The sequence below is a fragment of the Geospiza fortis genome, unplaced genomic scaffold (genome assembly GCF_000277835.1).
Source record: "Geospiza fortis unplaced genomic scaffold, GeoFor_1.0 scaffold471, whole genome shotgun sequence".
NCBI classification, from domain to species: Eukaryota; Metazoa; Chordata; class Aves; order Passeriformes; family Thraupidae; genus Geospiza; species Geospiza fortis.
The window spans coordinates 1,505,636-1,523,959 of NW_005054443.1; the positions used below are offsets into that span (position 1 = coordinate 1,505,636).

General features: G+C 36.9%; 1 protein-coding gene across 1 annotated transcript in view; it reads left to right on the plus strand.

Moving 5' to 3' along the window:
• PTPRM (protein tyrosine phosphatase receptor type M) overlaps positions 1-18,324 on the plus strand; it is a 341,545-nt gene that overhangs the window by 273,336 nt on the left and 49,885 nt on the right. The window contains exons 20-22 of the mRNA XM_031062267.1: positions 6,707-6,794; positions 13,282-13,358; positions 16,085-16,121. Coding sequence (XP_030918127.1) covers positions 6,707-6,794; positions 13,282-13,358; positions 16,085-16,121 — 202 coding nt within the window. The remainder of the gene's footprint in view (positions 1-6,706; positions 6,795-13,281; positions 13,359-16,084; positions 16,122-18,324) is intronic.

Consider the following 18,324-nt stretch of genomic DNA (forward strand, 5'->3'; position numbering starts at 1 on the left):
TGAATATTACAGTTGAGTTTCGGGTATTATCTTCAGTGTTAGATAGCAAGAAAATAAGTTACACCAACAGATCTCATAAATGGATTGGGTTAAAAATATATGGAAAGTAATTCTCCATTAGTTATTACAGAAGTACTCTATGACACTCTGTTTTTGCAGCCTTGTCATGATTTAAGACGAAATGACAATTGGTTATTCGGGACTAAATGTACTATGCTACCAAAATATTTCAATCACCAATATGTGCAGTTTTACAAATCACGCAGCTTCCATTCCACAGGTGAGAACACATTCCAGGGGAGAATTCAGGTGGGTCTGTGTGGTGGCTCCAGCCATGCCACGTGTTCTCCTGCAGTCTCTCAGGTCACCTCATCCCCGGTGTTCTTTGCCCAAGCAACTCTAGACACTGTCAAATATAGGACTAGGTAGGAAAAAAAAAAAAAAACTAACTTATTCTTGATTATCTTCTTCAAATGCTCTTAGCACCTAAAGCCCAGCCTTCAGCATGGCTGGTACTCACAACTTGCTATTCCTGTAGGTGTGCAACGCCGTCACAATTTTCACAGTGACTGACAAGTCACTTTCACTTAAGTTACTTCTCACTTTCACTTAAGTTACCTTCTCTGTTCTAGTGAGCTGGTGAGCTACTCTCTTGTCTATAGTATTAACTAAATTTCATGTATATTTCCCAATGCTGTTGTCAACTAGAGCTAACTTATGATATTTGGTGCAAGTATCTATGTCATTCATAGTACAATACTGAAGCAGTTTGAACATTTTAGTATGTTTTCTTTGTGCTGCTATAGCTTGACTAGACTGCCCAGTTGTCCAGGGAGTAGCAAAGCCTGTGCCTTTAAAAATACAGACATATTAGGAAATGCACTGACTGAAAGCACTGCCTCTGAAAAGTGAGCACATCAATGTAATCGCAGAGTTAGTACCAGATTTTGTCTTTCCTGTGTGGTTTTAGTCCTTGTTTTGAAATCCAAGTGTTAAGGCATGCTGCAGTAGGTCAGTGGAGGAGGTAACAGCTGCCCTTCCATTTCAACATTTAAGGTAGGCAGTGAGTATAATGTTTAGTGTCTCAAAAGACCAGAAGGACTTTAGCTTTCCTACTCTTTTTCTCATGTGTAATGCAGACTAACCTTAATTCAGCCGAGAAAGAAAAGAGTGTTTCCAACCTCTGGCTATGCAAACCCTTGAGTGGGTGTTGCTGGGTTTTTGTACATCAGTTCAAGGTGGAACAACCACATAAAGGAGCATTGGGAACAATATCAGAGAGGTGCTGTATGTCAGACTATTAACTCTGTATCTGCTTTAAAACTGATCTGCATCTTACATCTCACACATAGAAAACCTTATGTAAACTACCAGCCTAATTATACCAGAAAAATCTGAACACAGTAAGGGAGTTTTAACAATAACCTGAATATATTCTATTTGCTACAGTCTTTATTGGGCTTTGTTTTTTTTTTCTTCTGTGTTCAGACTTAGGCTACAGTAACACACCAGTAAGTGCTTTATAGCTTCTGAAGGCAGTTTACATTGATGACATAGATTTTCACATTGGCTCTTGCAACAGACACTTTTCAAGGACAGGCACAGTAAAATGTTTTTTTAAATTCCATTATTTGAAAACTGGACATAATTCTCAGTGATTGAAGCTGACAGAGAAGGAAAAGCTGATGGTGAATATATTCTCTAGTGGCAGGCTGTCATCCACAGATGCTCTCAGTGACCAAAGCAATGACTGAAGTAGGAAGAGCTGCTTGCAGACTGGGGGTTGCCATCACTGAAATCATTTGCCACTGCTCGCAAACACTTGGGGAGATCTATTACCTACAGGTGATGCATTTTCAATGATGAAAGCTTCCCTCAAAGTGACTAGCAGATTTCTTTTAACATATCTTTCAGGGATCCTTTTTAATTCCTTAATAGTCTAAATACTGATTTATCAACAAATGGAACTTGATTATTTCAATTTTCTGTTTAAAAAAACCAAAACAGTTAATGTTGTTGTCACAAGAACATCCTAATATTCCAGATATTTAGCAGATTCTGAATACTGAAAATCCAATGAACTGACAGATTTACTGCACTCACAAATCTTGCAGTGTTCATTAAATGAGCCTGAAGATCCCTGTCCTCCAAACATTTATGGACTTGCTTAAATGTGAATTTAGTAGGGTTTGTAAATACAATGAGTCTAATGTGACCCTAAGATCTTTACTCAGACTTTAATGGATGCATTTTTCCCATCTGTAATCTCCACATATAAAATGGACCCAGCATTAGTGTTAAACTAGTAATGAATCTTCACTATCAAATTCAGGGCATTTTAGGCATCTAATTTAGGTGCAACTCAAAGGGCTGTTGTAGAAATATAAGTTTCTTCTCTAGCTAATTGAGTTTAGACAAGGACCTCCATTAGGATCACTTTAGTTGTCTGGTCTGGCTTAAAGTAGACAGTGTGCATAATTCTCTGCATGTAACTTAAAAACAAATCCAGAGGTATTTATAACTGGATACATCAAATTACCAATGTTGTAATACATCATAATCTGGTTATTTAGAAATGGCAATGGGAAATGAGAGTTACCAGTGAAGAAACTCAAGAGTCACTAGAGAAAATCAGATACCATAAAGACCGATACATTTAAAAAACTAATTCACAGGTCAAACTTGAGACTGTTACACAGTGCAGTAGCATGTCTTTGTACCTAAAAATAATATTCTTGCTTATCAAGTAGGCAGAGAGAGATTTATGATATCCTTAACTTCTCATTTCTTTACATAAGAGTTTTCATTTTGTAAATAACATCGTAAGAGACTACACTGTTGTCACCTAGCAACTACAAAGTGTTTTATGGAAAAGTTGCTGCTTGGTTTTTTGACTAATAATAAAAATAGTAATTCCACACTTTACATTTGCAGACCTTAAAGCACTTAGAAATAGGGGTTTTTTTTTAAGTATCCTTACTGGAAACATGAAATCTGGGATAGAAAGTGCATTAGCAAAGATGACAGTCAACAGAGATACAGATTTTATTCTGAAGATCTCACCCTGTTCTCCACATTCCAGCCTCTTCAAACTGTACTTTTATATAGGTCCTTTCCAATTTTTTTTGCCTTATGAATTTTAAATTAGGAAAGGGAATAATCTAAAAAATCTGTATTTGCAATGATTATCTCCCCTTCTCATTTGAGATATTGCAGTTATTTTCTAGTCTGAGGGTCACAGTGAATTAGCCCTTGGCAAATATTTAATTTTTAATGGTAACCACTACAGTATTGAGTGAAAGCACGGGAAACTATCACATTCATCCTAAGATGATCCTGCTCCTGCATCACTGACCAGTTTTCATGTTGCATATAAAGCAGTTCTCTGAATTAATTTTTCTTCAGAAAGTGTTTTTATCCTAATTGTAATATTTTCTACTAACAGAATGGCAGCTGACATGCATACTGAAATGTCTGCTGTAACAACATCTGGCTTGAAGAGCATTTCATTTTTCAAGAAGATCACGGAGGCTGGGTAGCCAGGCTTCTGTGTGATTTCAAGCTGAAGAAATACTTATTTTAAATTATTTGAGAAATGTCCTATATTCATTTTCAGTTCTCCATTGCCCTTGCCAAGCATCTGGTGGAGTGAAGCTGTTTGGGGGCCTTATTTCTTCCTAACAGTCCACAGTTTTAAGAAACTTATAAGGATGAATTAGAATGAATAGCCACGAAGATAATGTGTGGGCTGCTGTGCAGCAGCATCCCTGGAGAGTGATATGTCAGAAAAGAGATTTAAAAAATTTCTGTAATGAAACGTGTATTTCTCACAAGTAAGGAAAGATCTTGACAGATCATCTGTTATGAAATATCTGCTCTGTTCTTTACTTGTGGGACAAATGAGATTTCTCCTTACAATACATTGTGGATTATCATTCTGTTGCAGTTTGTGTAATGGCAGCACACAGGGAATTTAGGAAATGACACTCCAGCTGTCTTTTACAATAAGTGGGGTTTTTATGCTTTTGCATAAGGGGTAATACCCCTTCCTTCAATTATCTTTGCTTTACTCTTCTCACTGTAATACCAGTGTGTATCCCAAAATGAATTAAAAAGAAAAATGGATGTACATAAATTATGTCTTATTTTCCCCATGTGATATGTTTTATTTCATTCACTAATTTATTGATAAAAACTCAAAAATAAATATCTGAAGTTCCTTTTCTGTAATACATTTTTAATAAAGAAAATGAAGTCAGTAAACAGTAGCTGGAAATGTAAATCTGTTTCCTGGTCTTTGCTGTTGTGTGAAGTTTGATATACATATGTTCTAAGGAACAGAATTATCTTTGTTGTATAAATTTTTAGAAGATGATTTATCTCTAAGGCTCATTAAAGTTATCATTGTTTTCAGAAGTTCCAAACACTTGGGAGAAGTAGAAGTCGTACATTGCATCTGAGACGCAGACGAGTTTCCAAAAGCAGTACATTGCCCGTTGTATTTCTTCCCTGAATTCAGCACCATCTAAATCTTTCCCTGTTGTCTCCAGAGATTTACTTTATCCAGTTGGTTTAAAGCAATTTTGTAAGAGTTCATGAGTGGGACAGAGAGAAGCAAGATGTCTCTTGGAGAATATTTGAGTCTTCCGCATTTCAAGGTGTAGGCTCAGAAGCTGTGTCAGCAGGACTCTCTTTGTAACAGCACATGTGATGCTTACTGAATTAAACTCAAAACCACTTGCTGGGTAGTGTCTTAGGGATCAATTCTGTGCATTAGTCTCTAGGAGAAGGACTGTAAAAAAAACTAGAATTTTCAAATTTTAGGTCAGATGAATTGTTCGTTTGTTGTGTCTTTGGAGCTTTGCTGCTGACCATTTCCATTTCTGCTTTGCCTTTAACCATGTTCATCACCCAGCTTTGTCTGAGAGTCTGAACTTTGCTAGAAATTGAGACATAGATCTTTGCCCACAGAGAGTCATTCCTTATGCAGTTTGGTCGAATTGCTAGAAAAGTAATTTCCATCCAGCCTGAGTTGAGAGTGCTCTAGAGTGGGAGGACCTGCTTGCTTTAGATGCCATTGGCAAATCTATAATCAGATAACGATTGACGCCTTTTGGAGAAGAGCCCCAAAGCTGTAAATCATCTTAAGATTCACAGAAGATACAGACAGATGCTCTGTCCTGGTAGCAATCAGTGTTTCTCAGAGCTGTAGCCAATGATAGTATGTTATGAGTAAGGAGTAATTTATTTGTATTAGTGGGTTTTAATAATTTCAGTTTCCAAACTGTTAAAAATTTTCAAAGGAAGTGTGAAAAGATGAAGGAAAAACAAGTTGAAGCCACTGACAAGGCTTACGGTTTTCTTGAGTTATTATTTATAAACATTCTAGAAGTAGTCCATGTATTCCCAGGAATTTCTAGATCATAAATTGGAAACCAGCACTCTAGGAAACTTGTGAAAAGAATAGCCATTTTAGACACTGAATGCCCTTGTGTTCTATTGATTTCAGCAAGAGATCAAGGGTTTGGTTTGACTTTTATGCTCTTTGTCATTGGAAATCATTAGGATTCTAAGAACACCTTTTTTTTAAATTGGAGAGCAAAAGACAGTGATGGTAGACGGTTTTATGGGCATTATCTGTTTTAAACCATTCAGAATGTCTTGAGATCTTACAAGAGATACAAACTTCACAGTGTTTTCTTTATTTAGTGTGGTACAAAAGATTTAATCTACTGGTCATTCTAGTAAAAAGATGAATACATGAGTTAGGGCTGGTCACAATAATTATACCATTCCAGTAGTTTGCTTGGCAACAAAGTATTTTTTAACACAAGATTAATATTTCAATACTAAATTTTAAAATGTATCTGCATCATATGACTTATGGATACAGTGCATAAATTAGGAGATTGTGCAACTGCTCTTTTACACCACAGAAAGCAGAGGACACATAGGGCATAACGACTTCCTTGCTGCCCTTTTGGCAGCTTCTGTGTTTTATTAATGTAAAAAGAAACTTTTAGCACCTTCAACTTTCTTATTTACATGAGATTTATTAGCTAAATGACAGCAGTTTGGTGAATATGAGATATATCTTTCACAAAATCACATTGATTTTATTCTCTGAGAAAATAATCATTGTGGTGGTGTTGTAAATTGTGTTTAAGAGGGAAAAAAGACACATGTGCTAGTTGAATCCATGGTTTTTTAAATGCCTGTATATGTTTTGATCCATGAGGTCATCTGCCAGCAAGTAAATGAAACTTGGGATATGACAAAAATAAAACATATCAGTACAGTCTGTAATTTCTTCACTCAAATACTGGAGCAGCTCCAGCGCTGATGATGAAGCTCCTTCAGCTTCACATGTGTGTATGAGAACTGTAGAGGGAATCTGGATAGCTCAAGTGAAGGACTCTCAGTGTTGCAAGAAAGCAGATTTGGAAAGGTTTAATAGCACTTCACTTGCAAATAATTCTTCTTGCTATTACACAGATAATCTCATGTCAAATTTTAAGTAACATCTGGAACTATGCATAAATACCATTTAAACAGGAAACTCGTAACTTTGCTCAATAAATGAATCACTTAAATGCCACTTTAACACCATTACCCACAAGTACTCTTTGCCTTTGTATTTTGTTTAGCCATAAGGTAACTGTTGCTGCATGCTTTTCTTAATGTCACTTTCTTTCCTTTTTTTTAGAGTTTCTTTGAAGGACAGTCTGCACCATGGGATTCAGCTAAGAAAGATGAGAACAGAATGAAAAATAGATATGGGAATATCATTGCATGTGAGTGTTGGCAGCATAATTGTGCACTTTGTTAACTACCCTTCAGATCTGGATAAGAATGACCACCTGCCTTGTGCTTACATCAGGCTTATATTCCTTTTCCCTAATTAAGAAAATAAAAATGAGGGAAAATGTTTCTTTTTTTATTTCTTGAGAAAACTGTCAGGTTTAATGCATTTTCTTAACTGCCCTTTTGTCTGCCTTCCATCCTGTGATCAGCATTTGGCTAGTGGAGAACAACACCTTTAACCACTACTCAGCTCCAACCGGTCCCAAACTGCTCCTGCCGGCTTAGCACAAGAGTACCCACATCAATACCTTGGTATTAGGTTCTGGGTATTTTAGGAGCTGACAGTACTGGTCCTTAAGTGTTCCACAGTAACAGAGACAGCTATCCTGGCTAATGCTAGACAGACTCCAAGGAAAAAAGGTAACCCTTATATTTTACTTAAAAATTCCTGGCTTAAAAAGAATTAGACACACTAATAATCAAATAACTTGAGGAGATAATAACATGCTTTGGTGAATGACCCCTCACAAGATTTATGACCCCATAAATATGAGAGTTCCAAAACATTGTGACTAGAGATGTTGCACATAAACATGGAGGCAGGAAATACATCAAGTTCAGTAAAATTATGTTATTTACACACTGCTTTTGTAACACTTAAAGGTAGGTTCTCAGTGTGTATGTAGGAGATGATCCTTTCCCTGTATTTTCACTTTAAAATCTAAATTTAAGATGTGGAGTGTATGTGTTTTTAACAGTCAGCCAGATAACCATGAGCAGGTATAAGCAGAGAAATAAGCAGCTGTCACCTTGTTTTGTAAGCCTGAAGATGAAGAGTGGTGTTTAAGGAGAGATCTTTCAATGATACTGCTGAGTTCAGAAATCATACAGAACGCAGCAGAGGAGAATAAGTCATGCTGATTGTCTGAACATTTGGAGGACCTGTAGAAGGAGTATGTAGTGCATATTTGCACTAACTTCAGCACCTGTCCTAGGTGTTTGTCCAGGCACATACCTGCCTGGGTTTCCTCATCAGTGAACCACGTGGACTTGACAGAGAGAAGGACAGAACTTCTAGCGAGAGGGTTCTGAAATAGAGCACATTTGTGTGCTTTTGAATCTCCACCTCAGGAGGTTCTGTCTGCAGTGCATTTTTAACAAGTCTGGAGAGAACAGCTCCCAGCTTAGTGACCTACAGTAAGTGATGTGAATAGGGCCCAGCTGGGCTGAGACTGTCTGCAGAGAGAAAACAGCTCTGTAACTTGCTGCAGAATGAGACCCCACAGGAAATGCAGATGGAGGCAGAGGCAAAGTTAAGCAAGAGATGATATGCCACATGGTTTTGAGTGGATGTGATAGTATTGCTGTGTATTTTTTTGGATGTACACTGTGCTATATACTGAAAAAGGAAATTAAATCTTCTAGAAAAATGTGATTCTCATGATGGGCTGGTGCATGTGCAAAAGCAGATAAATTAGATAGGGTTTTGCTTGTTTCCCTCCAAGCAATATTTAATGTACACAATTGTTACTTTGTGAGGATGTAGCAATACATTTTATGAATAACAGCTAATCAGTTGAGTAAAAATATCAAAGTCAAAAATAAGAAATACAAAGCAGTTTAATGCTTATCCTTGCTTTATGAATTTTTTTTCCCGTCCAAGCCTATTACAATAGATCTTCTCTTGTAGTCAGGTTTAGTGTGTCACTCCCCTCTTTTAATGTCATGTTAGACGTTGTCTTAAACTTTGACATCCTTTGGTTGAAGAAAGTTAGAAAACTGCTACTTCTTTATGTCTGAGGTAATCAAGTGATGAACAGCCAAGGCAGAACACATAGAAGATATTAGATACACAAATCAATGACAATTACAAGTGATACTGAAGGCTTTCTAAGAAGCAAAATAAAATTTGGGACATTTAGTTCTCAATTTACTTGAAATGTCCTCAGTATTTAGCAGAGGGAGAGAGCTGGATGAAGTTTTTATCAATAACACTTCCTGTTTATGTGGCTGTGAAAACAAAGACAACTCGAGTTAAAATTAAGATCTACTAGAATTAAAGGCAGTATCTTATAAGAAAAGCTGAAACTGCCCACAGTTTGTCGTTCAATTTGTCATTTGTTGTTAAATACGTGTATGCAAATGGGGTAGTTAACTTTTTAATTCTTTTATGTGTTTTTCTCCTGAAAAAATAATTGGATTTCTCAGAGTCTGAGGGTACAATTTGAATGGTCTACTTTTGAAAATTTGTCCCAGATAATTGTATAAAGTATATGCTTCAGCTTAAAAGCATTTTAATAAATTACTCTTTTATGCTATGTTCAAACACTTAAAAATACGGTGGTTTAGATGCCACTAACTATGGGTACATGATTATAATAAAATGTATATTTTTTCTGCATAGCATATTTTTTTCTATCCATTTACCCTCTTTGTTTTAATTTTTCCCAAGATACTACTGTTATATTGTTGCTTATAGTCATTATTGTTCTCGGAGGGAGCTAAAACAATAGCAACAAGCATCCAGTATTGCAGGAGCTTGTCAAAATTTTAATATGCTTTATGTTACCCAAGTGATGTGCATTTAGTTGGCTACAAGTGTGCCCTGCCCACTTTATGATAGTGGCTACAAAAAGTTGAATCATGATCACAGTCCAGTCACCCACAGAAAACATGTTTTTTCTTTACTGAACAAAAAAACCTTCATGTTTTCTCATTACAAGCTATGCCCAGCATGAACATGCTAAATGAATCTTTCATCACCTAAGAAAAATTATGTTTCTGCCATAACTGTGTGTGGTTAGCCATGGATTTTGGTAAAATTTATTCGTTTTTTCCTCAGGAGAGATCTTGAGGGGATGGGAGGGGTTCTGTATTTATTTTTACCTAACTCAATATTGACTAAACGAGAAGAGAGTATTGATCACAGCTTTTAAAAGCAGCTAAAGATTTTAGGTGAGACATTTATAAAAGGTTTGATTTGCAGAGAATTGGGAGTACACGTCCAAGAAAGGGTCATTGGCTGGGCATGCTAATCAAGCAGATGCTCAAGGGGCTTGTTAGAGATCACAGTCTGCAAGCTGGCTTATGCATGTTGTAGGTAACATGAGGCAAGAGAGAATAAAATGCTTATATTTGTTATCTGTTACCATATTCCACAAAGACAAATTTATCCTAAGATACATAATTTTAAAAGCTTAACTGATCAGTGGAAAGTTAAATTAGATCTCCTAATGGAAGGGTATCAAAATAACAATGTGATGGAAAAGAGAGTTTTTAAAAGCTGCATAAATTGTCAAGAGCAGGTGAAGTATAAAGGAAAAAATACCTTTAAAATATAGACAGTTAATCTAGAGACTATTTAAGAATCAACACACGTGTTGAAGAATATGGCTTTTGTACCTCTCAGTTTTAAATCTGCCTGACAGAAGCACAGCCCAGACAGAGTAACATTTCTTTGTGTTTACATAAGGATTTTTTTCAATTTAACAAGTGTTGCCATGCAGTAAGGAGTTAACTTGAGTTCTCAAAGCAATAAAAAAGGGAGTCACTCCAGTTCCACTGCAAATAAATGGGTATTGGACAGTCCATTACCTCTAGAATTCCCAGAAACCTAGCTGAGAATGCAGTACTAAAAAAATCCACATGAGAAGAAAAACAGGGAAGAGATGATATGAAGATGTAGGTATAAAGTAACTTCTTTATTTTGCTTAACCCAAAGCAAGAGTTATTGCAAGAAAATTAGCAAAATAATGAAAATGTAAAGAAAAGAAACTGCATATTATTCTATTGTATAAATCAGTCAAATAACAGGAAATTACATTTTAAAGATGTTTCTCAGAGGAAAATCTAAGCTTGTTTTGTCCATTATGGAGCTCATTTCTAGGCAAGTGATCAGATTGGGGTTTCAGTTACCTAAATATAGACATGTGATGCCATTTCAGGTGGCCTGGAACATCTGTACAAGACCAACGAATGCAACACAGTAAATATGAGAGATGTGTTATTCCAGAGTGGCAGCTGAAAACTAGGCAGTATATCCTGGTGCTGTATAAAGTGCCATGAAATGTTTTGTGCTTAGACAACTGAACTTTGCCCTCTGTAATTCAAGAAATACAAAAGTGTAGATTTTTACTAGCCTGAGTTGTCCTGGTGAGAATGCCTGTAAGGCAACAAAATCATGAAAATACAGATGAAGATACACCATGAGTCCAAGCAAGCTTGACATCTGAGTCTGCTGAATTTAGCAGAAGTTGGATCAGGTCCCAAAACTGTAAAAGCGGCAGGCATGGCTGGAGCTTAGAAAGTTTCTTGGTATCTTTCTTAAGTAAGATGGATTTTTAGGATTAAGGTCCTGTGAGCCAAACCGCTGTTCTGAAGAAACTGATAAATAGCTTAATTAAGCATAGAATAGCAGAGCAGTTGGATAAGCATAGTTTGGTAGAGTCAGACAAGCAGGGATTATGTGATGGAAAGTCACAGCTCCATAAATTTTTAGTCTTGGAAAAGTGAATAAAGAGGCTAAAAAGGCTGACCTGATTAACATAACTGATTCAAATATTCCAGCATGTTTGAAAACCTCATTCTTGAAGACTGTTGAATGAAATAATTCTAAGAAAATAGCAATGTAAGACTTGTGTGGAACCTGGAGATGAAATTTTAATTCATTCTGATTTACTATGTTTGGGGTTGTAGCATGCCCTTTCTCTCTCCCAAGGGAATCCCAGGGAAATAAATGAGGCTCTGAGATCTCTATTTCCTAAGACTTGGAGCATAAGAGGAAGGGGTGAAGAATTCACCTCGACCAGTTTCTCTCTTGACTTGCAATTCTAAAACGTTATTTTAAGAAGCACTTGCCCTGCTCTTCCTCCACCATAATGTGGGCCGAAATTATGCTACTTATAATGAAGTTGGGTTTTTAAGCCACTTATGTTATTTCATTTATTTGCTATCTTTTAGGAATTTTAAAGCTTCCGAGCTAGCTGTTCAGAACACGGGGGGCAGGTTTGGGTGTCTTAATGATTATTTACATTTACAGCAAAATAATGACTGTCATGAAGGTCTAACATCAGCTGCAAGTAATATTAGCTCAGCAGGTAGGCAGCAAAACAATAATACACAGGTATCTAATTAGCAAGAGTACCTCATAAAAAAGGCAGCAATAAAGTAGCTGCTTACCATCTCTCCATCCTTGAGATCCTAGCCTCAAATTGTGTTTTAAGAGGAGCTTACAAAGTCTCCGAGAAGAAGGAGCCCTGCCAGCCTACAGATATTCTTGTGCAAAGTGGAAACTAGCCTCTAGCAATTCCTATATCATAGAGAAGAAGAGGCAGCTGTTATAAGATTAATTCATGCCATGATGTTTCAGATTGGAATTTAGAAAATAAAGTTGGAAGTGTTTTCACAGCCCTGGATGTTATGAATATGAACAAGGCCAAACTTTCTCCAGAGAAAGAGGTTCTCATTTATTAAAATAGCTACAAGGAACAGAATACCCAGGATAAGCCCAGGTACCCACACAGCGAGCCAAAAAACAAAACAGTGCGCTAACCCCAAGTGCACTCAGTTCTTCCCAAAAGAAAACAAGTATCCAAAAAGAAGAACCCCAACCCAACCGAACTCCCCCCATTTATAGCCCCCTTTGAGTCCAGGATTGGTCCATTTTGGATCCGCATGGTGATTGGTCCATTTCCAGGCTTCTCATTGGTGGAGAGCCCGCGGCTGCCCCGGGCCGTTCATTCTGGGCCAATCATTTCTGCAGGGCTTCGAATGATTGGTCAGGTCTTCCATCCAATCCCTCTTCGACCTCGCCTTGCCCCGCCAGACCACTGTTCCGCCTAACCCTGGATCCTTCTCCTAGAACATTCTAATCAGCCTCCCCGTAACATAATACAATTAATATAGCATAATTAATACAATATAATTGAACTATACCCTAATTTAACTTAACTCAACTTTTACCTATAAGACTGGATAGATACAGATGACCACAGTGGAGCAAAATTCAGTGACACAGCCATTGTCTTACTGCTTGGGTTTTGCCATTACTGTGTTTTGTTTTCTCTCTTACTGAAAAGATAACAAGTTTCCTTCAAAAACTCTGAGGTGGCATTATGTCTTGAATGACTTCAGCTCCTCCTCAGTACTGGCAGAAGCATTTCCAAATGAGTAAACCTTTGACAACTTAATGTTATTTTGTTGACAAAAGCAGGGGGTCAAGGCAAAAGTGATAATTGTAATGGGTTTCACATTATAAGATTTAAGAAACTCATACTGAAAACCAGAGGGGATTTGGAAAGCTTGTGAATGACTGAAATGAGAATTAAATGTAGATACAGTTTTCATGTTCAACAAAATAAGCATGAACTTGCAATTGCTAAGGTTTTAGTTTGACTATAAAGGAATATTTTGATTAGGCTTGTGTTACTGGATATGTCTTTAATTACTTCTTTTTCCTGTCCATTATTCCCTTTTCAGATGATCATTCTCGAGTGAGACTGCAGCCTATTGAAGGGGAAACAAGTTCCGATTACATCAATGGGAATTATATCGATGTGCGTATCCTGATGTAGTCAACAAGCCTAACGTTGTGTTCAGTCAAAGAGGGAACTCTTATTATTCTCACATTTTTCACAATTTGTAGTAGATACCACAGCTAATAACAGCTGCTAACATTGTTTAGCGCTGGAGGGTGCTACCTTTGGAAGCTAGGTGTGCACTAAAGGAAGAGAAAAGCCTCAAAGGTTTGTCAGTCAGGGAATGAAATGAGTCATTTCTTCCAACTGCCTCTAGACTGAAACCTTGCCAGGAACACTGTATGGCTACTTTGCCTGCTGGTGCTTATATGGGCTAGCAAAATGTTATTTTCCCTTTCTGTCAACAGCTTGGCATCATTCCACATTTAAAAGAAAGCTGTTTGCATATTAATGTGACAAAACTCCGTAATGCCTAATGCAGAGATTTGCAGTCTCTTGTCATCTCTGCACTTTTAAGTCGCCTTCAAAGTATATTCTGCAGCTGTTAACCAGTATTTCTAATGCAAGCAAGACATTTCATTAAATATGTAGGCTGTTTAATTATTGAAAGTGGCTTCTTTGTTCATTCTGCATCATGTTAACTTAATGTTTTACATTAAAATAAATTCTTTAAGAGACAAGGTGTTTCTGGTTGAAAGAATGAGCTCAAAAGTAGAATTGAAAATCATTAAAAAGCCAATATTATTTATCTAAAGCCACAAGTCTATGGATAGCAAAGTTAGTAATTTTACTGTTTACATGGAGTGCTGGATGTTAGACTAAGTAAAACAATTGCTGCTTCATAGGAAATTGTGCCTGCTAAAGATTTCTTGTTAGGCAGTTACATCTTCGAAAAATAGTGTCAGATTTTGCAGTTCAAATTTAATTACTAGTATGAAACAGGAATGTAACAGATATTTTTTCTCAGAATGTGGAGGAGTTAGAGCTATATAAAAAAAGTAGGTACTTCAGTTGTAACAATATGAAGTCTGAGGGAACTTTCTGAAGATATCTCTTGTAACTGATGTTTATAAGCACATTCAAGAATCATTAGACTAAACTCAGATTTCTGCTCAGTCCCTTGCTGTTTGAAAGAATAGCACAGTCACCAAGTAGTGAAGGCACATATGGAAATATATTTAGTTAGACGCCACAGTAATCTCTGAAGAGAGTAATCTGTCATGAAAGGAGAGTTCACACTGGAGACTTAGATCTGAATTCACTTTCACATTTTTCCATCATTCAGGATTGTTCTCATTTTAGGCTAGTAGTATGTTCTTGTGTCAGATTTGGATCTTACTCTAAAATATTATGAGATACGAGAAATAAAGATTTGGATTATACAGTTTCATATAAAATGCTGATAGATACCTGCATAGAAACTTCTTTGTTGTTGTTTATGGAGTACAAAAGGATGGAGAGAATGTGACCCTTTCTAGCCTCAGCAGATGGCTTCATTGCAAAGCTTGGAGGACTGCAGGCATCCTCCAAAGACAACTCTGCCACAAAACACAGCGTGTTTGTTTATAATTTGCTAGTCAGGTTTCTGCTAGAAACACTGGTTTTTCTAGTACAGAAGCAGCTTTAATTTTGCTCTTGCATGCAGTTATTACTGCAGTTGTCGTGCTGTCAGTATAACACGTTAATAAAGGAATGGCACCATCATAGACACAATGGCTATGATGTATTTCTTCCTGTGCTTTTTTTCACTGTAAAATGGAAGTGTTTGATCCTAGGCACTAAGGATTAGATAACACATAGCAGGAAGAAACTCCACTCTGTAGCTCTGTGAACACTTCTCACTTCCAAATTTTGCTTCAGTGTCATGTAAAGAAATCAGTTCTGTAACTCACGTTATTCTTTCTGTAATATTTAAAGTATCTTCAGTTGTTTTGATTCTTTCCCACCTTGTATCACTGCATATCCCCTTGCTATTTCACAGAGAATTTGCAATGGTATATGTACTACAGCCTTAAGTTCTTCCTGCTGATAACTGACAATGCATCATAATTATTATTCAAATATTAACACTCCTACAACTGGATTGATCAACATACTGGTGCATGATCTAAAGATTTGGTGACACTCCCATCACATTAGAAATTCAAATACTATAAAAATGCTATCATTAAATTTTGGCAACCTTTTCCATGTTGCAAAGAATGCATAGAGTATTGGTCTTTATTGCTTGGCCAACTTGTGATTAAGCTGCTCTTGTCATCAGAGTTGTATTATGTTCTTCTTGGAAAAGTATGTTCATACCAAATGATTTAATCAAAGACTTACAGTCTTTTTTACTGTTGAGAAGTAAAACATAAACAAACCACCATGGTCAGAGTGAACACTGTGCCCTCCTGCCTTCCCCAGGCTGAATGCAAATCTGACATTCTTTTACTGTTTAAAAAGGGATAGGCTTTGCAGTCAACAGCAATAGGTGAAGGAATATCTCAGACTCTGTGAGCACCTGATGCCGCTAACTGCAAGGATTTCATGCTGTTCATTCTCAGCAGAGCCAAGGGACCAAAAGAACATATTACTTCTAGCCCCTAATGTACAAGGCTACAACTTAAGCATTTTGTAGAAAACACATTTGCTTTTGTTTCCCTTCTCACTTGCCTTTCCCCAACTGAAAAGATCTTTTGCATCTAATACATTATTTGTATTGTTGTGACATTTACTGAATGCTATCCTAAATGAAGTTTCACTCATAGGAACATAGCCAAGGTGCAAATTGCTGATTTTTTCTTTCCTTTCAATTTTTCTAGGGGTATCATAGACCAAATCACTACATTGCTACACAAGGTAAGTTTTTCACCCTTTCCTTCCAGTTATGTGAGGCTAAGAGGTTTTGGTACTTGGATTGCAGTTTATTCTCTCTAACACGAATTCTTGCCACAGTCAATATCCAGGGTAGAGTCAGCTCAATCACTTAGGTAGAAGTGAGGAAACTGAATTATTACCAAATTTTCAGGTATTTCAAGTGAGCAGTCCTTTCTTTACCTTTGTGTTAAAACAGGTTTTGAGTAAAAAAGCTAAATGCATCCTTTTCAAAGAAGTTACTCAGCATTTTTCTACTCATGAAAAAAGAAATGAGTCATGGTAGAAATGTTTTGTCCCTCTTCAGAGAGACAACAGTGTCATGAAAATGTATGTTCTCTTAACTGTTCAATGATAACTAGGCTCCAGGTCCTTAAAATACAAAACTCTTCAGCCTAGCAGATTTTGGAAGAGGAGCAAAAGACATCTAAACACTGGCAGGAGGATTCATCACAGGGTTCTACAGAGACAGTTTTACAGGCTGTCATTTAAATGCTTGCTCTAGAAAAAGAGCCTATTCTTTTATCAACACACAAATTAATTTTCAGTTTGTACTTGTCTTCAAAGACATAATTTTTGCATTCTGATGCAGTCCTTATTTATTTTTTTGGTCAAGTTCAGAGCTGGAACAAATGGGAAGAATGAGTCTTCTGTGACTACTTAGTCATAATATTGAACAATATGCCAATCTCCTGCCTATGCTTCGATAGCGTGTGTGAAAATTTGATTGCTCCTCCACTGATTGGAGGGAATCTTTTTTGTAATAGGTAGTCTGTGACAGAGCTTCCTGCATCTGCTCATGGATCTGAGAAAGCTGAGGTCCACCCACAGATGTTATTTCAAATTTTTAAGGGACCCAGCTGGAGTACTGAGTATAATATGCTCAGAATAATCTTAACATGTGTTGGATTTATAGCTCACATACTTTTTTAATGTTTTTTAATCAAAGCAAATAAAATGTTGACCATGTCAAATAAGGCATCTTGCTGTGATTGAAGTTGTTTCTTAAGTTTCCCAGAGTCTGCTGCCTCCAGTCCCCACTTAAACCAGTGGGAGGTTTCGTGTCTATACCTTGCTGTACCTCAGCTCTCCACAGTCTCAAATGTGGTGCTGCTTTATGTCAGATGACTGTGGGGCAGGGCACAGATTTCCAGAGCAACTTCACTAGTGTCAGCATCACACTTCTAGACCAAAGTTGTATACTTTCAGAATTTGTGATCTTAGAATATGAGCCATGTAAATGTGCTTCATCTTCCCCTTCTGCTGCCCACCCACCATGTTCCTTAGCACACAGTCTCTACAGACAAGCCACTGTCTTGGTTTCAGCCAGATAGGAAGACAGGAACAAAAATGCAGCATTTGATTTATTAATTTTGGACTTTTACACCCTTCTCTTCAAAGAATAAATTGTTTGTTCCATTTAATGTTTACCTAACGGTGGTGTTGTTTTTCACTTTTAATTGAAACCTAAAATAAGAAGAAACAGTTGGCTTTTACCTTGTAGTTTGCAATAAGTTTTCATCAGGAAGTTAACCAGATCTCCCAGATATCTTTCTCATATGTCCCCACCTAAAGTTTAAATACTGTTTTATCGGAATGTTTATTGTAATTTATCATCATTTTTATCACAATCATCATAATACTTGAATAGCAAATACCAAGCTTGAAGTTTTGTACTTTCGGGACTTAAAACCAAGTATGTAATTATATATCAATAATGTGCCGAAGGTCTGTTTACCAGATCCACCAGCAAGTCTCATATTTTTTCCTCATATGGTGTCAAGAAGTACCTAGTCAAGAAAGAGAATAAGAGGAGTAGAAGCTAATGTTCTTCCAAGATGCAAAGAATATATGACTGTTGCAGCTGTCAGTTTTGGGGTTGTGTAACATCAATGTCTTCTCTGTAGGTGCAGCTAAGTGCACATGGGGAGGCCTAACCCCTTCCTCCCATGGTGTAATGAGTAAGAAACAGATTCTCTGAAAAATGTAACATTAATTTAAAAGTGAGCATGCAATTTACAGCAAGCTCAAAATTATCTGGTTGTGATGTTTTTTGTGGTTTACATCTTTAACGTGTGTTACTTCTTAAGGTCAGTTGGAAAGCAGGTTTGTACCTCTACTTTGTAGGAATGAAGAACACTGATCTCAAAAGTTTATGTGTTCTGTCTGGTTCTGTCTGTGACCTGAT